The sequence below is a fragment of the Malus sylvestris genome, chromosome 11, assembly GCF_916048215.2.
Source record: "Malus sylvestris chromosome 11, drMalSylv7.2, whole genome shotgun sequence".
In the NCBI taxonomy this organism is placed as follows: Eukaryota; Viridiplantae; Streptophyta; class Magnoliopsida; order Rosales; family Rosaceae; genus Malus; species Malus sylvestris.
The window spans coordinates 5,385,850-5,406,966 of NC_062270.1; the positions used below are offsets into that span (position 1 = coordinate 5,385,850).

Here is a 21,117-nt window from a genome sequence, read left to right on the forward strand (position 1 = left end):
GAGTAGAGATTAAGGATTAGTACAAATGACATTAAGGATTATTGTGGAAGAATGATCTCCTTTTATAAAAGAGTTTCTAGCTTTGTTCTGGCCTTTACACGTCTCATGTTGTGATTGGCCTTTGATGTTGACATGTGTCGCCCTATAATTGGCATCTTGGTGTTGACACGTGTTGTGCTGTGATTGGCCTCCTGGTTGGAGGGAAAGTCTTCTGGGTCCTTAACGGTATAACGTTGACCGGTGTTTGTTAGTTTCGAGACTGATCAAGTATGGTACAAACATACTGTAAAAGGTTATTCAAATCATGTTTATGTCCTTCCTAAAAAATTTCATATTACCATATGGCCCCTAACTTTAATTATTTCTTTTTCATTTTATGGCTCCCTAGAGCATCCAAGGACATCTAATATGCCCTCATATCACGAAGATTGTAGCAGCGTACTGCATGTGATATGAACATATGTTCTCCCGCCAAACAATAAAAGTTCATGTAAATACACGGTGTTGCAAATTGGTGCATGCAATGACAACATCCCACGTGTTACTGTATTGTCCATATAGTTTTTGTGCCTACGCTACAAAACAAGGGCATGCAGGTACCCTTGCTTTTGGAGAAAAGACCCAATCTATAAACTTTCATCAAGAAGTTAACTACACATATTCCTTGCATTGCAATCAATTACGATACCCGCACAATGGGGAAGGGATAAGGGTTAAGTATATTTCACACCCTTTAAATTTGAGGTGATTATTAAAATGAGCTTTGAAATTTTTTCATTTTGCATTATAAGGTATTAAAATTTAATTGGTTGATTGATTTTTTATTATTTCTTAAATTGATGACACGATGAGCTTGAGACTCTTATTTGGGGTAATGGGTATTGCCACATTTACACCATATTCATAGAAAACTCATAAATTTAGTGGAGGATTAGATGTCCAAAAAGACTATAATAAATTTGTTGATGCACAAAACCGGAGGTCTTGGAACAACGTAAATCCGACCGTGAATCTGCAAGTAATGTAAATAACACAAGATGTATCGTGGTTCACCCCAATGTTTGGGCTACGTCCACACTGATTATTGTATTTATCTGAGAGGTGAGAAAGAGAACCTCTGAGTATGAGAAGAGTAAGAAGGCTTCAGAAATGGCCTCTCCTTAATTGTGAGGGTGATGAGTCCTTTTATAGAATAAGGGCTCCTCACTTATTACATATTTGCCCCTTCCTTTATTACATTATTACATTTAAGTCCCCCGAGTATTTATACGAGATCTAAATACGGAGGCCCTAAGTATGGTACAAACAGTAGTCCCCCAAGTCTTCAGTCAAGAGATTCTTTTGGATGGAGACTTGAAATTCAGTCCATGTGTGGGCTGAAGTAACTAGATGTCGTCTAGAGCTGAATACTCGAGATGAGGCAGCGCTCAATGTGAAATGAGGCTCAACTAGATGTAGCACATGTTGCGAGGCTGCTCGGCTTGTGGCTTATGTTGCATTGGTTAGCTCGGTTTGTGGCGTTTGAAGGTGAGGGAGTCTCTTTTATAGAATAAGGGCTCGCTCTTCAATACATAAATGATGGGCTAGAGTTGATGCTCACGGCAAGGCGGTTGCTCAGTAGGTGGCGATGCTTTCTAATGATGGTAAGGGAGTTCCTTTTATAGAATAAGGGCTCGCTCCTCAATACATGAATAATGTGCTAGAGTTGATGCTTTCTAATAATGGTGAGCGAGTCCCTTTTATAGAATAAGGGCTCGCTCCTCAATACATAAATATGGGCTAGAGTTGATGCTCTCTAATGGTGGTGAGGGAGTCTCTTTTATAGAATAAAGGCTCGCTTCTCAATACATGAATGATGGGCTAGAGTCCCCTATGTATTTTTCATGAGGCCTAGTTGAGGCCCAATATGATACATAATGTAGTCCTCCAAGTCTTCGGTCAATAAAGTTTGTTGGCTTCCTTCAAATTGAATCCATGTATGGGTCGAAGTGGCGGTTGTTCGGAGGCGGTATTTGTATACCCTGCACTGAAGCTTTGTTGGTAAAGCTTTGCAAGTGAAGCTTTGAAGCTGGAGCTTTGTAAATGAAGCTTTTGAAGCTAGAGTTTTGTAAAAGAAGCTTTTGAAGCTAGAGCTCTGTAAATGAAGCTTTTGAAACTAGAGCTTTTTGTAAATGAAGCTTTTGAAGCTAGAGCTTTTGTAAATGAAGCTTTTAAAGCTGATTGACATGAGTGATGCTCATGAATGTTTATGTTGATTGATATGAGTGATGCTCATGGATGGTGACATGAGTGATGCTCATGGATGGTGACATGAGGATGCTCATGGATGTTGACATGAGTGATGCTCATGAATGTTGACATGAGTGATGCTCATGAATGTTTATGTATGATTGATATGAGTAATGCTCATGAATGTTTATGTATGATTGACATGAGTAATGCTCATGTATAATTTGGGAGTACTAGACGTACTTTTGATCACCTGGTTGGTGGTAATAGCGGCAGGTTGCCGAATAATTTTGGAGTACTAGGCGTACTTTTGATCACTTGGTTGGTGGTAATAGCGGCATGTTGTCGAATAATTGTGGAGTAGTGGGCGTACTTTTGATCGCCTGGTTGGTGGTAATAGCGGCAGGTTGCCGAATAATTTTGGAGTACTGTGTGTACTTTTGATCACCTGGTTAGTGGTGATAGAGGCAAGTTGCCGAATAATTGTGGAGTATTGGGCGTATTTTTGATCACCTGGTCAGTGGTAATAGTGGCAGGTTACCGAATAATTGTGGAGTACTGGGCGTACTTTTGATCTAGTAATAGCGGCAGGTTGTCGAATAATTATGGAGTACTGGGTGTACTTTTGATCGCCTGGTTTGAGCTATTTTGGGCTTATGGGCCTTCGCCCTCTACACAACATTCCAGCCCATTTATTTTGGGCTTTGCCCTTTTTTTTTTTTTTACTATTATTACCCTCTAATGGGGTTTATACAGATGTCTATGAAAGATAAGAAAAATAAATCACATCATTCAAAAACAAGAAAAGTAAATCACATCATTCTGGTGGGGTGTTTATTTCTTGCTTTTGCTTTCTGCTTTTCTTGATGTTTTTCTTGATCTCCCCGCTCATTCTCTGTCCACCTTGTTTTGTAAGGTATATTTTGCTTGCAAACCCACTTGCTTTGGTCATGCCCATCCATTCTCACTTCTCTTTTTCCCTTTTTCTTTTCTTTGCTTTTCTATTCCCACTGCTTTTCTTTCTGTCTCTGTCTCGGCATGCGTCAGGCAAATTATTGAAACAGATGGGAAATTAGAAACTCTATCCTGATTGGTTGGCTCATTCAAACTTGAAAAAGACGATGAAAATTACGTTACGACAGATCCAGATCCAGCACCAACAACATCGTGAAATTTATTAGCCTTCAGTCTTAGCAGGTTTCTCCAAACCCGAAATGTCCACCGCGGTGCCCACCTTATTCACCATCCCCATACTCATATATCCCTCATTCTCCGAACCCAAGACTTTCACTTTGGGCTTCCTCCCTCGCTTCATTTTCTTCACCCCCATTTCACCTCTCCCATTCAAACATACGATTCCCCTCCCCATGTCGAGATCTGAGCACCTTGAAAAATGACACCGTCTGGGCGGGCTCGATGTCGATTTGGCAGAATTTGGGGTCCTGGGAAATGAGGTTCTTGAAGTGAGCGATGATCGCATGGTTCTCGTTGCGTTCAGGGTCATCCGGTGGCACTGGAGTGAGCTTAGGAGGGGTGGCAAGCAAGCCGGCAACGCAATGACGGTGGCCAGTGACGGCGCCAGCAGTGAAGGTATCAGACTTGTTGATTGCAGGGACAATAATAGGTTTGGCAGCGGGAACCAGCGCTCTCGTTGAAGACAGATCGGTCAATTTTGGGGACGATGAGGTCTTGGGTACGGCAGAGGTTTAAGGCCGATGAGGAGGAAGAGGAAAAGAGGGAGAGCGCTTGGAGCTCCGATTGAGAGAGTGTGTTGATGTCTATGTGGGTTAAGGAGTCTAAGGGAATGTTTGCTTCTTGTGGCGATTGTGACCGCGGGACGGTGGTTGTTGTCGCCGTCGTCGTTATCGAATTGTTAAGGGTACGAAAGTTGAAAGAAATCCTCGAAGTGGGACTGAAAAAGTTCCATGATCTGCTTATCCATGAACTTCATTGTCTTCATCATGCTAGGAATTTTCTCTGAGATTTTCCGGTGCTTTCCGTCATGTTTTCTGAAAATCCAAATAGCTGATTGTGTAGTGCTTAGTGGTGGAGCCCACAATCCCGTTGTTCTGGTCGACCATCTCCATGAATTGCCCGATGATGATCGGCACCAATTGGATCATCTTGACTTCTTCCTGGGCGCGGAGAAGCTCACGCTTCAGATTATTCTACTCGTCCTTGACATACTCCTCCTGGATGTCGATGAACTCGAGCTGTCGCTAATAGGACTTGAGGCGGCTATAGAGATCATCCTCATCAGAGGCCTGATTTTGGTCGGTGTAGCCCTGAAGGTCCAATCTTATGGGGGGGATTGAAGCTGGTGGCTCAGGCAAAGGTTTTGGATCCAACACCATGGCTGATCTTGACGATATTACACTCTCGGAGTTTCGATTTTTCTGGTTCGCTCTTTTTGGCGACTTTCTTTGTCTGATTGAGTCTGAGAGAGATGGTGAAGATGGTGGGGGATGAGAGCCAAGATTGATAGCGAGGAGAGAGAGAAGAGAGAGATTGAGTGTTTCAAATATGGATCTTTTATGTTTCTGGGTTTTTCTAGGAAGTGATTGGAAAAACTGTGGTATCTCTGAAATGAGATTTGGGTGTTTTGATTTTTTATGGATCCACGGTGGACAGTGGTTATGATGAAAAAAAAAATGGGAAAGAACCAACATAGCTTTTTGTGTCGATTCCCACAGACGACGCCAAATGTTGATGCACAAACCAGAGGTCTTGGAACAACGTAAATCCAACCGTGAATTTGCAAGTAATGTAAATAACACAAGATGTATCGTGGTTCACCCCAATGTTTGGGCTACGTCCACACTGATTATTGTATTTATCTGAGAGGTGAGGGAGAGAACCTCTGAATATGAGAGGAGATGTGAGAGGGGTGAGAAGACTTTAGAAATGGCCTCTCCTTAATTGTGAGGGTGGGGAGTCCTTTTATAGAATAAGGGCTCCTCACTTATTACATATTTGCCTCTTCCTTTATTATATAATTACATTTAAGTCCCCTGAGTATTTATACGAGATCTAAATACAGAAGCCCTAAGTATGATACAAACAAAATTGATACAATTTTAAAACTTCAGGATGTAATGTGGGGAAAATAAAACATAATGACAAATTTTGAAAAAAAAAACCTTAAACCTAGAGAGTGTAAAATGTACTTATCCATTAAAATAATAAAAACACCAAAGATATCTAATTGAATGAAGTAAAAGTTTCACCCTAAAATTAATTGGCAACAACGATGGGCGGCAACTCCTTATTAACTTTTGTAAGGCTTCTTAATTTTTTGATTGATGACATTTTACAAATCCCTTACACCCCTCACACGTATAGCACGCACAAGCCAAATACATGAAAAATACTATTAATGCTCAAAATTTGTAAGTCAAACCCAGGCGTATCTTAGTGGACTCACACACTATAAGTGAAACAATCAAAGGTCTCAAACCCTAGATTGAGCTTAAGATATGGACTGGAATGAAAAAGATACAAATATAAGTGGTTCACCCCTTACGTACATCCACTATGGAGCATCATATTCTATTAATTGCAAGTAAAAATAGCATTGGTAAAATACATATATTTTTCTCTCAAACATAGTCCGACCCCTATTACTAAGACCTTTACCCCTTTATATAGGCCCTTAGCGAACCCTTGTTCCTTGGGTTCCTCCCATCGAGCAGTTATTGCGCCTCTGTGTGTAGGTGAACTCACTGACACGTTTACACTACCAGTTCAATATTCGGCGGTGAAGTGATGGGTGTTTAATCAAATGCACACCTTTTGAGAGAAAGTAGACAATTTCTCTCGGTCGGTTTTGATTACTCAACCAGATCTTGCCAAGCCACTTTCCTAACCCATTTTTTGTCCAACTTGGGTCTTTCGCTACTGACTTTTAGTCGTCAACTGTTAGAGATGCCCACGTACCATAAAGTTATCGGTCCACCCACATGCCAGTACTTTATGCAACCTAATCGAGTTGAGCCTTTGGCAGTCAGCTATAGTGCTCGACGAAATCCCTTTCTATCCCCATGGGCCTTTGGGGTCTTCCTTTCATCTTTGAGACTTGGTCTTCTCATTTCCTTGGGCCTTAGCTGGGCCTTCTCTTGGCCTGCATTGTTCCTAGAGATCGGAAAAGAACTCTTTATTAACAAATACATATTGAATGACGCGGATGGTATATGGTCGTTAAAGTTTTAGATGTAAACTAATTTGTTTTGATATCATGAAAAAGTTGAAATTCCATCCAACTATTCTACATTATAGAAAGAATGATCTTACTAAGCCCTTGTAAGATTTCTTAGGGCTGGTTTGCTATTACTGTGTTTTGAAAAAAAAGCTGCTGTGAGAATAAGCGGCTGTGCTGTGAAAATAAGCGGCTGTGAAATAAATCAGCAGAGTGTTTGGTAAACTTTTTTGTAAAAGTGCTTTTGGAAAAAAAAGCAGTCTAATAGTGGGTATTTTCATTAAAGAAGCACTGTAGCTCCATGTGCTTTGAAAAAAAGCCAGTTTTCCAAAGCTGCAAATGGTAGCTTCTGCTTTTTCCTTTGATTTCAGCTTATTCTCACAGCAGCTTCCAAAATAAGCTTTTTTTTTTCAGTTTACCAAACACCTAAAACCCTCACAGCTTTTTTTCATGGGTGCTTTTTTTTTAAGCACCTCACTCCCAAACTAGGTCTTAATCTTTTGGCGAGAGACATTTCTTCTTTCATCACCGGAACCCTTATGAGTTATGACATCAAAAGATATATCTCAAAGAATCATATTTATATATGGCATCGACATAAATACGTATACTATAGGTACTGCCGACTGCCTCAGTAGTGACGGACAAGACCATTCGGTGCAGCCTGCATGTGCTTAAAAAACATCACCCTCCCATGCCATGCCAAGCCAATTGCCCGCCCTCTCAGAAGCTTGCAAATGCCAAGAGGGTTTTCTCTTTCTACAATCGAATTCTTGTGAACATTTCTCCTTTTGCACTTAAATTCCGCTCAGAATTCTCTAACCCACGTGCTGTAGCATATACATGGCATTCAAATACACTTCTCGATCGAAACACAAAGAGATTTAGCAAGTTCTTTATTTACTTTTGCCCAAGGAAAAGGATCCTCGCCGGATCCTTTTTCTAAGGATTTCGAAGATCGTGTAATCATGTATGTTCATCGTATATCGTGCGATAAAAAATTATTTTAAATTTAAATTAAATATAAATGGTACATAACGATATTGATCGTATGATGTACGATAAACGGACATAATTACATGACCTTTAGGATCCCCAAGAAAAAGATCCGGTGAGGATCCTTTTCCTTTACCCAAAACTAGATGTTTGTTTCCTTCTTTTTTACTCCTAGTTTCTCTTACAAAAGTGTTTCTACAATTTTAAATCCCGAAGCTATTTATCAGTTAAATCTAGGGTGAAACTAGAAAATTAGTTCACGGTGGGCAAAATTAAGCAGTGACGGATATAGGTCCTCATGAAATCTCAAAAATAATGTGAGCAACACCAATTTTTTTATGGAGGCATTTTGTCAAGTACTTTGCAAAGCCATACACATTGTGTGTTGAGCGTACATCCTCGCAATTTGTCTCACTTTAATTGTATCTTTAGGTCAATATTGTTACATGAACAAAGAAATAAATCACATGTACAGGGCTGGAAGGTCAGATTTAGAAGACATATTAAATGACAAACTTTAAAAAAATTCATAGTTATTTCTCTTAGAACATATATAGAATTTCCCCTGTTTCTTCGTCTTCTTCCCAAGCTGGCAGCTCTGCAATTAAATTTTTTTGTGTTATATGTGCCTCCTAGTGATGGTGGTGAGTTAATTTTTATTCAACGTCGTATCGAGCTTCAGAAGACAACTACATTTCAAGTGGGAACCTAATTCCTAGATTCGCCCTTACAACGCTCAACGCATGGATGCTAACAAAAAGTAAATAAAAATTTACTGTTGGGGTAAAGTTATATTTGGAACATGAAATGGCCCAATCCAATTCGTAACAAAAGTGGTTGCGAGGGAAAAGTAGTCCAATCTAAACAAAATAATGTTCTGTTCATATCATATCATGTAAACCCTAAACCCTTTACTTGTACTTATAATTAGTTACTGAAAAATTGTAACTCCTCTAGCATTACTTGAAATACAATCTGTTTCACTGTGAGGAGTGAGTATATTACTTCTCTGTAAGAGTAGTCTTCTTCCCTTGTCAGAAATGGATCAAATTGCTTCCAACGTGTGAAGAGGGGAAGTAAAAGAGTGAGCAAACGGGCGAACAGAAAGTGAAAAATAAAGAAGAGGGGACAATCGCAATTGCGATTCTTCAAAAAGCCAGAAAGTGAAAAGCACCTGCTGAGTGCATAAGGATCAATCTTGTTTATAAATAAGAAAAAATAAAGCAAGGGAAAAGAGAACCAAACAAAGTTTAAAAACAGTAGAAAATAATTTTAGCACCATCACAATTGGACAATAATGTAGCATCATGACCTTGCCATTGGATATGGAATATGGGGTGAAATTCAGAAATGGCTTTTGTTTTTTAGTGATTGGTGGGTCTACTGCTATTATAACAAAATATAAACCAATATAAAAATATATTGTACATATACATATATATAATATATAATATATAATTTGTAAGAGATATAGTAAGATGTATATATATATCAAATAAAATGAGAAGCAAAAGTGTTTGGCTAGTGGTCGTTTTCATAACAAGGTGGAGGTTACTCCAAATAAAATAACAGCAGCAATCACAATGTATTGTTTATTTACCATTTTTTTCTTCTTATTGGTGCTTGTAAGTTTGTAGCCTGTATCATTTTGTTGTTTGCTTTCATCACAGAAAGAAATGTTGTTTTCATACGAGAGAGAGTTAAATACCAAAAAAAACCCTAAATATTAATCTTAAAAATCTGAAAGCAAAATCTTAGATTGAAGAAAAAGATATAAAGGGGAAGAAAACACCTGAAACTGAAAGTGCAAAAAATGAGTGAATCAGAAACGCACGTGGGCACGATGACACATAGAATCAGATATATACAGAGACAGATATATAGAACGATTAATTGAGTTTGAATCCCAGCGGATCAATACAAAGAAGCCGGGACTGCCAGTACCAGATATGCATTTGCCCTATTACCTGGTTTCCATATGACGTGCGAAAATTCGACTGTACTCCGGTGTTATGGCAGGCACCGAAGCAACAGTTCAACGACCAAAAATCATACACAATACGCCGTTATATAAAAAATCCATGACTTGTGACCTTCACAGTAGTACTTGTTTTTTAATCAAAGCAAACATAAATATCCACAAGATTATGAAAACCCAAATAAATAATATTGTTAAACATTGGACTAGTTAATTGTTTATCCCTATGATCATTTGCAAAACAGCAATGATCATAAAATCCAAGTCACAATAATAGTTGGGATTGTTTTTGCAATAGTTTGCATATTCTTTATAACTATGTTTATGATTTAACAAAACAAAATTAAAATGAGGACGACTGTGAGCATGCAGACTCTCACTTTGTGATATGGGACAACACTTTCTGCAGATGATGACGAAGATCAATAGATATGCTTGGGAATTAACTAGTAAGAGATGGAAATTCCTAAATATTTTGTTCATGGGGTTGGTCGATCCAATTATAAGGGAATCACCTGATATACATGGCTCATAATCACAATTAAAAAGAGAGAAGATATAAATATAGAAGGATTAAAAAAAAAAGTTGAAAACAAAAGAGAGATGGAAATTAGTGATGAGAGAAACCTATACTGCAGTACTAGTAGCAGCAGCGGTGTTACTTGAACCGCCACCATCAACACCGCCACCGCCATCACCATCACCACCGACGCCTTGAGTGGACGCCACCGACACATTCCCTACAACCGCAGTGGCAGTGACGGTCGACCGTTTCCGTTTCTTTTTCTCGTAGGGAATTCCTCTGGCCTTAGCCTGTCCCTCCCTCACCTCCCTCAAATAAATCCGCACCGCTCGAGCACCGAAGGGATTTGACTCGGGCCGTCCCCCGTTCTCCTCGTACGCGGCCCTCAACCGTCCGATGAGCGCGTCTAGGCTGCCCCATGCCTGCTTGAGCGGGCAGGCGCACGGGGCGGGAGGGTTGGGGTGTCCAAAGTAAGGGCAGCCGGTGGCGTGGACTTTGGTCTTCCCGAACTGGTCGAGGTACTTGAGGAACTCGATGACGTGGGCCCCACTGCAGCGGGCCAGCGTGAGCGGAGGCTTGTGGTTCTTGAGGTACTGCAGGAAGGTATTCCAGTCCCGCCGCTTCTGCGACTCGTAGCGACTTGGCGGGGCCGGAGGTGCTGACGGGGGCTCAGCGGTAGCCCCCGGGGCTGCCGACCTTGACGCAGACGACGGACCCTCGCCGCTGCTGACGTTCGGGTCGGGCAGTCCGGCTCCACCTGAAGCAGAATCCATGTGTAATAAAATTACTCTCTCTTTGTCTAATTGTTTTGGCTCTTCTGCTAAATACTTTTCAACTGGGTGTTTAATATATACAGGTTTCTTGGTTTTTTCTTCTTCTTCTTCTCTCTCTCTAGTTTCTAAGCTGAACCTTTGAATTGTGGGTTGTTTCTGTCCCTCTCTCTCTGCCCTCCTCCATGTGAGGGTTGAATATTTGGGGTGATCGGGTTCAGAGAATGGTGGTGTTAGTATGCTGCGAAACTCTTTTCACGGGAATTTCCTTGGTTTTTTTTTTGGGGGGGGGGGGGGGGTTATTGTTTTTTGTTTGGGTGAGTGAGAAAAGGAAGAGGGTTTTAGAGGGAGGTGGGGGGGGGGGGGAAGGTGGGGAAGAGAGAGAGAGAGAGAGAGAGAGAGAGGAGCGTTTGGTGATGGGACGTAAAAAGTATGGAAATGAGAGAGAGAGAGAGAAAGAGCGATGTAGAAGATAGAGAGAGAAGAAGAGAGAAGGGAGGAGAGAGAAGAAGAGAGAAGGGAGGAAATGGGGTGTGTGTGTATGGTGGTAGTAATCAGAAGGGAGAATTCACATGGGGTGGCCCCTTTGGAAGTGATATGTTTACTATTCCTTCCTCCTGCCTTCTGCTGGCCGCTCCACTCTTCCCCTTATATAATCTTTTCTGTCTGCACCAACCCAATACCCATTTTCCATTTATACGCACGCATAAGGCGCTTGTAAACACAAACACCTATTTTGTTTATTTTTTTTAGTAATATTAGAGAGATTAAATTTACAAATTAAGTGATGTATCATTAATAAGAAATAGGCACGTTAATCAATCATTTAGTAATAATTTAATCGTTAACTTCCATATCATTTGGTTTACAAAATTTAATCTACACATTTAGTTTCTCTAGCATTACCTTTTTTTTAGGCTAATGCTAGAAAGACGAAATTTATAGACGAAATTTGCAAATTAAATGATGTGTCACATATAAAAATGAGCACATTTGTCAACACTTAAGTAATAGTCCAATCATAACTTTCATGTTATTTAGTTAAGCAAATTTTATCTATAAATTTGGGAGTAATACTATGAAGACTAAATTTGGAGACTAAAATTGCAAACGAAATGATGTGTTACTAATACAAATGAGCACGTCTATCAACACTTAAGTAATAAATAAATCATCAACTTACATATCATTTAGTTTTCAAAATTTAGTCTCCAAACTTAGTTTCCCTAGCATTACTCTAAATTTGGTCTCTCTAGCATTAGTTTTTCTTTTATACTACAAGAATAAACATTTTAAAGCGTAAAATGTGTATGAAATTTATTTTAAAAAAATTTGAAATTTATAATAAAAAAGGGAACTTTAACGAAAAGCACCCGGTAATGTTCACTTTAACGAAAAACCATATTTTTACACTAAAAAGTCAATCCTGGTACTATTCACTTTACTCTTTATTTTGTCCTTATCATTAAAACTCAAAGTTTTCAAGCCCTTTTCATTAGTTTTCCTTAAAAAAAATTGCCAACAAGGGTTGATTGAGTTGATAAAAATCGTTCTCTTTGCTAGATCGAGGCCTAGGTTCGAGTCATGTTGCCGACAATCCTTCTTGGTGAATGATTTGTAAAAACCAAGAAAATGTCTAAATCCTCTTTGTAAGTCCTCAAAAAGACTTGTAGTATGTCATGGCCTCGCCTCTCCTTAAACTTTTAGAAAACAAACAAATTTATACCAAAAATTTCAAAATTTATGCCACTTATAACCGGTCCAGTGGTATTCCTCTTGACTTGTAAGTGAGAAGTCTCAATTTCGATTCTCGCCAAAAAACAAATTTGAACCACAATAACTGCTAGCCCATTGTGAGGCTAAACTCAACTCTCACCCTCTTAGTGTAGATAATATTGTTTAAAAAAAAATAAGAATCACCCATTTTCAAGTGCATTTAACAGTAATAAGGATTACAATATCCCTAAGATGGTATTAAATGGTTAAAGATCTAACAGTTCACTACATGTCATCAGGTCAAAGAGTTACTATCTTCTTGATTTAGAGTGACACAAAACTAAGCAATAAAACGTTGATACTGATCATGAGATCAGTTTTCCGTAAGAGATATAAAATCTAAGGTTGTTTTTTTGCTATGGTCTATGAAACTCGATTTTGATCTCAATTTTCTTTTTAGAACTCAAAAGTCGTCACTTTACTCTTTGAAACTCAAAATTTGCTCCATTTTACTTTGATTACATTTATTTTGTCACAAAAATTGTCAAATATGCTGATGTGTATTTAAAAGTGCATGTGTGGCGTCCATATGGCACACCTTAAATTCTCAAAATAAAAAACCACCAATGAAATCTCCAGTCGTGGAACCTCTCCAACCAAACTCCACCACTATTTCAATTATCTATGCCCCTAAGCAAAAACTCTAAAGGTTAAACAATCGATTGAGTTGCAAGATAATCAATCAATCGATATGCGGCTGAAACTCATACAAACAAACCCTAGGTTTTTCTTTAAATAACCCACCCACAATAATCGATTAAGCCAACAAAACGTTCCTAATCCTTTCAGATCTGTCCGAGCCCCACCTAGTTCCTAGTCACCATACAAAATTTTAATGAGATACTATTTTACCTTTGAAAGATTTTTTTAAGTGTCTCTCCATTGTATCATTATATGTGTGATATCGCTCTATGTTTTACGTACATTGAAAAATCTCTCTTAGTTGGAAATGTCAAAGAAAAATTTATACAAAATATATAAATGGCAACTTCATGAATATAACATTTTCTCATTATTATGCTTAGGGGTAAAAGGCCAATGTAATGTTGTAAAGCTCATAAAATACTAATGCTAGAGTATAAAAACATAAATAAATATATATTATTGCGTGTCTGCAACATCAAATGTTGGTGCGTGGGATAAGCGTTGGCTTGAAGTGGATGGCAATGAATTGGGTCCCGGTAAGGTCAAACATCTTCAGGCCATATAAGGACAGGAAGGGAAAAAACAAAAACCCACTTAAGGAGCTTATACGATTGCCCATGAAAGTGCTTAATCTTTGGTTCACTCAGGAGTGTACGTATAATCCATGCAGCTGCTTTCAAACATTCATATATATCCAGTGTTTAAAATTCGGTGGAAATATTGATATACAAATTTATAGAAATATTAATGGATATATCGATATCTCTATATGTTGTTTTTGACGGAAATTATGAAAATTTGCAATGAGGTGTGTATATAATCTCATTCAGATTTAGTCAATATTAGAGAAAAAAAATCTCAAAAAATGTTCAAAAGTTCAAAATTTACAATAAATTTCAGTAGTGAAGTGGTAAGTTTTGTAAACCAAGATTAATCAATCACAGAATGTAGAAATCAGAGAGAAGATGAACTACAGAGAGAGAGAGAGAGAGAGAGAGAGAGAGAGAGAGAGATTTCTTAGAGAAGAAGAAAGAAAGGAAGTGTTTCATTTCGACCAACTGCCACACCTTTAGAACCTTAGTATATGTACCTATAACAGCTTACAAGTTAAACTATAATTATTACAACAGTTTATAATTGCATATGTAATCTAATGACACTTGTCAATATCACAGCCATTGATATTATATTCCTAACAAATATCATTGATATCATTAATTTTCCTATCTCTTGCCGATAGGGTTAAATTTGTGTTTCACCCCCTCTTTCTATATCAATTATTGATTTTTCGGATAGTCCAACTGAAATATTGACAATTTCATGAATATTTTGAACATTGTATATACCTTGAATTATTATGTTAAAAGTAAATTGAAGGTGAGTAGTAAAAATCATTAAGAGCATGTTTGAGATTGTTCAAAAAAGGTTAAAGTTGTTTTTTACAACAAATATTTTTGACTGCATATATTTGAGTACAAAAGAAAAAGTTTAAAATTGATTTAGGATCAGAAAGAATTTGAAAGTGCTTCGTGTTTCTAAAAAAAAACACTTCTATCAACGCACTTAAGAGTATGAATATTCTATAGAGTAGTAATTTCAATCTAGCTCTAACTTTATCTTGTAATTTTTAGAAAATGTTAGTCAACAATAGAATGACAATTTTGAACATTGAATGGAGTACTATTGTGTTAATGTTGATTATGCTTGAGATGAACATGGTAAAAATGAGAAGACATTCTAGATGATAAATTTGTTTTGAGCTTACTTTAAATGTGACTTCAACTTAGTTTTCATGTTGTAAAGCCTTACAACTTTGCCTAGCTTGTTACAATGGTCCATTAGAATTGTAGGTTACGAATTCTCACGCGCCCTAACAATATGTTATTAATAATGGGTTTGTAGAAAGCTAATGATAAATTAGGTTTTCATTCCTTATTTTTCTTTTTCATTAATTTGAAAATTTATTGTCATTTAGTACTACAGTCTAGTGATATTCTTCTTCACTTGCAAGTGAAAAGTCTTAGGTTCGATTCTCACTAAAAGACATTTGAACCATATTATTGCTAGCTCATAGTGAGGCTTAATCCATTCTCCCACTACCTAGTGTAGATAATATCATTTGTTTAAAACAAAAAATTAAAAATTTATTTCTCTTTCATCTTTGATCAAGGTTCTTCGACTTTTGTTCACATCATTATTTTAATATTAAATTATTTACATGTCAGCATATATCAATTTTAAAATTGAAAAACTTTAATCATTTTAGTATTTTTCAAACTATTTAAGCAAAGAAAGTTTTGGTCTTACAATTAGATATACCAGGGACCATAATCAAAATGATCCGAAAGTTAATTGCTGAGTCATGATTGATAGCATGAAGGAATGATAAAAACTAGGATGAATGTAAGAAGAAAATAACCACCTTAAAAATTATTTAGTAGCCGTTACCAACTAGTTTTTATTCTTTGGGAGTATCTTCCATTTTCATTCAACATACTTACCGTTTCATCATATTTATAGTACTAGTATTTTCTAATCAGAAGATATTTTGTAATGTAATCACATTCACACATTACATCCTCTACCTTTAAAAGGTACCGTAAAATTTTTCTTTAGAAACCAATAATAAATTAATTAATTAATTAAGGTTCAATGTCAATTAAGGTCGCCACTTAGTATTACAATCTAGTGATAATATTTTTCAATTGTGAGTGGGAGGTCTTAGGTTCAATATTCTTGCCATTCGATATTCTTGCCAAATGCGAATTTGAATCACATTATTGCTAGCTCAATATGAGGCTAAGCTCGCCCTCTCTCCTTTAGTGTAAATAATATCGTTTGTTAAAAAAAATGCCAATCAAGGTCATCTAATCCACATATCATATTCCAACAACTTCTTTCATCTTTCATGTTTTTCATGGCTATATTGTGTTGCAGTGGTCCTTGATTTTGTCATAACACATTAAGAAATAGGAGTGTGCAAATGTGCCTATTATATACGGAGTAGAATTCTCTTCTCCCTTATTCTTCTTCCCTAGGGTCCCCTCCTCTCTCTCTTTCCTCTTTTACTTTCTCACTCTACAATGAAGACAACAAAAAATATTAACGTCGTTTAATTATGAGAGTTCAAATAGGAGAAGACAAGATGGAAGAAAAAAATGAGAGGGAAAGAATCCGAATACATTATAATTTATATACACACCCTGGTAAATTGACATGTATATTCTGAAATGACTCGATTGACAAGTTTTCATCTCCAATCCAATTCTCTATCACTCTGAGGTCTGTGCCTATCCAAATATAGTAACAAAGTGACAATCACTTGAGCTCCTCTAATTTGATCTGTATTTGTTCATGAGAAAATTGTATTCGTGGGTTGTAGGAATCGTGTCGAACACTCTCTCGTACAATGAACATGATGGACTTGTCACAAGGACAAAAATCCTGACCAGCTGCATTTCTTGTAATGAAAAATTGTCCATTTCATGTATTAATATTTTTGTTCTATAAAGAAATTATATTTTCCTTGTTTGTATTTCAGTTTAATTTATTTGGTTTTCAAATTTGTTAGGGTAAGCATTACCAAGAAAACATTCATTGCAGCTGACCAATTGCTGATTATACATGCGTCTCAAAGTATCTCAAGGGTTCATAAAATGATTATTTTATGATGATAATTAAGCTCCTTTCGGAAAATGCTTGTGTTCCTTTCATGGGGAACCTACTTGTCCCCCACGGTAAGATTAACAAATGGGAAAATTAAGTTCACATTATTTTTTTTTGTTACTCCATTAATTAAAATCATATTCATTTTCAATTTTGATCAAGGTCCTTGGGTATTGATAACATCATTAATTATTTGAATAATAAAATATTTTTATTTTTAAATATATTCATTAGTGTTAAAAATGTTACAATTTGTTTGTACCATACTTGACCAATCCCGAAACTACTGAGCACCGGTCAATGTTATACCGTCAAGGACCTAGAAGAGTTTCCTTCCAACCAGGAGGCCAATCACAGCGCGACACGTGTCGACATTAGAAGCCAATCATAGCGCGACACGTGTCAACATCAGAAGTCAATCACAACATGACACGTGTCAATGTCAGAATGAAACTAGAAACTCTCTTATATAAATAGAGATCATTCTCTCACAATATTTCCTAATGTCATTTGTACTAAATCATTTTCTAGTACTCAATAAAGGAGAGCTTGAACCTATGTACTTGTGTAAACCCTTCACAATTAATGAGAACTCCTATACTCCGTGGACGTAGCCAATCTGGGTGAACCACGTACATCTTGTGTTCGCTTCCCTGTCCCTATCCATTTACTTACTTATCCACACTCGTGACCGGAGCAATCTAGCGAAGGTCACAAACTTAACACTTTCTGTTGACACAAAGTCCTTGCTGATTTTGTGCATCAACATTTGGCGCCGTCTATGGGAACGACACTTATTCCCACTCTCTTCAGCTTTGCCAAGCTGGTTTCCACCATTCCTACACTCTCTTTTGACCAGGCATCCCTCTCCGACATGGGGAGCGAAGGAAGCCACAACACACAGAATGACACCCATTTTGCACCTAGTGCGAAGCAACGAAAGAAGGAAGGAAAGAGGGTTGCTCTTCAAGCTAAAGTCCATGAGCTAGAAGCTCATAAAAACAAGATAGCAATAAAGAATGTGGTCCTCCAGGAGCAGTATGAGAAACTCTTTGAGATGCTCCACGAAACTAGGCGTACTCAAACACGCGAGCTCGTTGCCCCTGTGGACATCAACCATCATTTGGGTGCCCCCCAACACGGAGGGTCACCCTCATTCGACATGGGTATCTCTGATGAAGAGCGAGCTAATCATCAAAACATTGATCAACATGAGACTTCTCTCAACCCAGATACTTCGACCCGAAGTAGAAGAAGTGGAAGAAGACACCTCCTTGCATAAGGGTTGGAATGATCAAAAGCCGTTTATCGTGACTCCCGAGACTTCCTAAAGCAACGTCGAGAGAATCCCCTCCACACATGCTCGAAGATCAATGACCCAAGGGTTTCTGAAATACTCGGTCCCCTCTCACGACCTAGGCCAACTGTCAATCTAGGGAAAGAACGACAGGTCCCAGAGGAACATGAAGGTACGGGGGACTCTGAGGTATTCCGACAGACTCGCCTTAGAAGTCAGTACAGCGAGTCCAAGAAAAAATCACACGCCTTTGCTTAAAATTTCCTACTTCCAAAAGACGATGGAGACTTACGAAAGAAAATTTTAGTGGTACATGACTCCACTTAGGACCTCCTTATCCTACAACTTTTTGAGGAAGTAAACAAGTTGAAGGCCGAGATACCTGACTGGAACCAACCTAGGCCTGCCCCTCTCATAAGAAGGATCCTCGACACCCCATTCAAGCGAAGACAAAACAAAAGCTTGGTTTACAACTCTATACTGGAAGGGAAGACCCAATTGAACACATTAACCTCTTTGAGTCCACCATGGCATATCAGATGCATACCCACTCTCTCTGGCGGAGCTCTAAACTGGTATTGCCGTCTTCCACCTGAGACAGTAGACTCATTTGAGGAATTGAGGAAACTGTTTGTCTCTCAACACATCTTCCAGACCGATCACTTGCATTTTGCAGTACATTATTCGCCAGAAGCAGGATGAGTCACTACGAGAGTATGTCGGTCGCTTCAGCTATGAGTATTCTCGCTGCGCTGAGGTAGATGACAAGACTGCCCTCAAGGCCTACGTGATTGTTTCTTCAAGTACATGATCAATGCCAACACTTGGAAGACTTACTCTGAGATGATGACACATGTTTACAACCACGTCTCCGCCGAAGTAAGGACATACCAAGGGAACCCCCATATAGGGGTGGGTTCAAAAAACCGAAAATCGAAAAAAACCGAAAACCAAACCGGACCGAGGCCGAAAAAAACCGAACCGAAAAAAAACTGAACCGAAACTGTCAAACCGAACCGAACCGAATCTGGTCAGTTCGGTTTCGGTTTTTGAGGTTCGAAAACCGAACCAAACCGAACCGAACCGAATTATATATATTTAATTATTTTTTTCAATATTATAAATAGTTTATTCATACAATCATAACAAAACAAAACCTGTTGCCAAGTTGGTTTCAGGGAAAATTTTCAAGTTGCAGCGCAAGGGTTCGAACCCTCATGCCTCCAACATTTCAGAAACGTTTTTTAATTTTTTTGAGAAATCCCCTTTAAGTTAACCCTAGCAGCCACACCTTTTATTCATTCCCCTCTTCTCTCTCTCGTTCCCTTCCCTGCCTCCAGTGTAACCCTAACTAACCCAGTAACATTCTCGCGCAGCCGAGCCTCCTCTCTGTCTTTCTCAAACTCTATGTCTCTCTTGGTCTTGAATCCCAGGCGACCCGCGACGGCGCGACCCTTCTCACTCTCAATCTCTCACACCTCGCCCTCGCCGTGTGCTTCGGCGACCTCGAACAAGTGAAGGCGATGATCCTGATCCAAGTGGAGCTCACCAACATGGACCTCAAATCCATCTCCTCCAGGTCCTTGCCCGACCCGCATACCCTCCGAAAGTCCTCTCACCTTCTCGGCCCCAAAGTCCTCCCGGTATTGACTCCTCTCCGTAATTTCTCTCGTGAATTTTCTGGGTTCTCTTTTGTTGCTGAGAAAATAGATAAACAGAAAGAAAAATGTGAGCTTTCGTCTGTTTGTTTGTTGATTATCAGATAGCTTGGGTGAGAGATCCAGGAAGAGGCGATGGACCGATACATAATGTTGATGCCAATGTTGAATACTGTTCTGTGATCAAAACAAAATTAAGGGCTCATCGTATTCTGATGGGTGCTGAAATGGATTGCTGTGATTCAACTGATGATGGAAGGAGGTTTTATGTGGAATTAAAGACAAGCCATGAGGTTGAGATATGTTTTTCTTCACTTTCCGTTACATGCAAATTTTTTCTTCTCTGAGTTTTCTTATGTAACTGACTGTAATTTCTCATTCAATTGTGCAGTTGGACAACCATAAGATAGAGTACGAGTTTGAGAAAGAAAAGCTCCTCAAATTTTGGGTACATTACTGTTTTAAAGACAAGCCATGAGGTTGAGATCTGTTTTTCTTCAATAGCTTTTGTTAGAGATTGACATGCATAGTTGAAATCATTTCGATAGTAAATAAATGAGTAGAAGTCAGTTTGAAAAGAAAATAAACTTTGCGAAATTTTGTAGCATTTAAATGGTGATGTAAAGCAATGATGTATAACTAGTTAAGATGGCAGATAAAAGCTTAAGTTGGTGGATATGAAAATAGTTCAATTGGTGGAAGATTGTTCAAGGTAAGAGTCTGTAGTCTCTGCATTTCTCAACAATTGAATAGAATGTGAACATTCAAAGTTCTAATACACATTTGTTTCACAATTGTATAGGACTCTCTATTGACGAGTTCTCGAGGAAGAAGTTGGATGCAACTGCAGAGGAGCTCAGTGAGGAGAAAGCTTTGGCATACTCTTGCCTCTCTTAGATGCTCTTGGCCTTTCCTTGGTGTGGTTGTAAGTTGGCCTCCCTGCAATGTGTGAGAAAAGCAGCTGAAGTTTTGAATAATGCCATTGTTAAGATAGATATGTTAATGATGCAGAAGCTGCTTCTGTGGGTTTTACAGTTATTGAGCCCAATATTCTATTCGGACACTTCGACTTTTTTCTTCTTTTAGTTGCATATTTGAATGGGATTGTCCCATTGACGTAAAATAATCCATATCTGCCTTGATTCTAATTTGTTAGTTCTTGTGCTTATGTTGATTTCCAAGACTTTCTTGGAGGAAAAAAAAAAAAAAAAAACCGAAAAAAAACCGAACCCGAACCGAAAAAAAAACCGAACCGAAAAAAACCGAAAAAAATATGGGCCGAACCGAAATTTCGGTTTGGTTTCGGTTTTGGCAAAAAACCAAACCGATAAGAACCGAACCCAACCCTACCCCCATATGGTTAACCCCTATCAACAAATGGGAA

General features: G+C 38.3%; 2 protein-coding genes across 4 annotated transcripts; one reads left to right on the forward strand and one right to left on the reverse strand.

Annotated features, from left to right (window-relative positions):
- Window positions 1-9,861: 9,861 nt before the first annotated feature.
- LOC126589667 (protein LIGHT-DEPENDENT SHORT HYPOCOTYLS 5-like) lies at window positions 9,862-11,028 on the reverse strand. The gene has a single exon (XM_050255038.1). The coding sequence runs from the start codon at window positions 10,692-10,694 to the stop codon at window positions 10,026-10,028; it is 669 nt and encodes a 222-aa protein (XP_050110995.1). The 5' UTR covers window positions 10,695-11,028; the 3' UTR covers window positions 9,862-10,025.
- An 8,237-nt stretch (window positions 11,029-19,265) lies between these two features.
- Window positions 19,266-20,881, forward strand: LOC126589668 (uncharacterized). 3 transcript variants are annotated; one of them, XM_050255039.1, is made up of 4 exons: window positions 19,266-19,718; window positions 19,838-20,026; window positions 20,125-20,181; window positions 20,536-20,881. In XM_050255039.1, the coding sequence occupies exons 1-4, from the start codon at window positions 19,599-19,601 to the stop codon at window positions 20,683-20,685; spliced, it is 516 nt and encodes a 171-aa protein (XP_050110996.1). In that variant the 5' UTR covers window positions 19,266-19,598; the 3' UTR covers window positions 20,686-20,881. The 3 variants fall into 3 exon arrangements, 2 of the variants coding, with proteins under 2 accessions (XP_050110996.1, XP_050110997.1); XR_007611890.1 differs by lacking the exon at window positions 19,266-19,718 and adding an exon at window positions 20,389-20,445 and having other exon boundaries at window positions 19,966-20,026; window positions 20,125-20,212; window positions 20,536-20,769; XM_050255040.1 differs by lacking the exon at window positions 20,125-20,181 and having other exon boundaries at window positions 19,267-19,718.
- The last annotated feature ends 236 nt before the right edge of the window (window positions 20,882-21,117 follow it).

Coding starts and splice junctions, on each gene's coding strand:
- LOC126589667 (XM_050255038.1), bottom strand. CDS start 10,694: ATGGATTCTGCTTCAGGTGGAGCCGGACTGCCCGACCCGAACGTCAGC.
- LOC126589668 (XM_050255039.1), top strand. CDS start 19,599: ATGATCCTGATCCAAGTGGAGCTCACCAACATGGACCTCAAATCCATC. Junction 20,027..20,124: donor AATTAAAGACAAGCCATGAG/GTTGAGATATGT, acceptor TCAATTGTGCAG/TTGGACAACCATAAGATAGA. Junction 20,182..20,535: donor AAAAGCTCCTCAAATTTTGG/GTACATTACTGT, acceptor ACAATTGTATAG/GACTCTCTATTGACGAGTTC.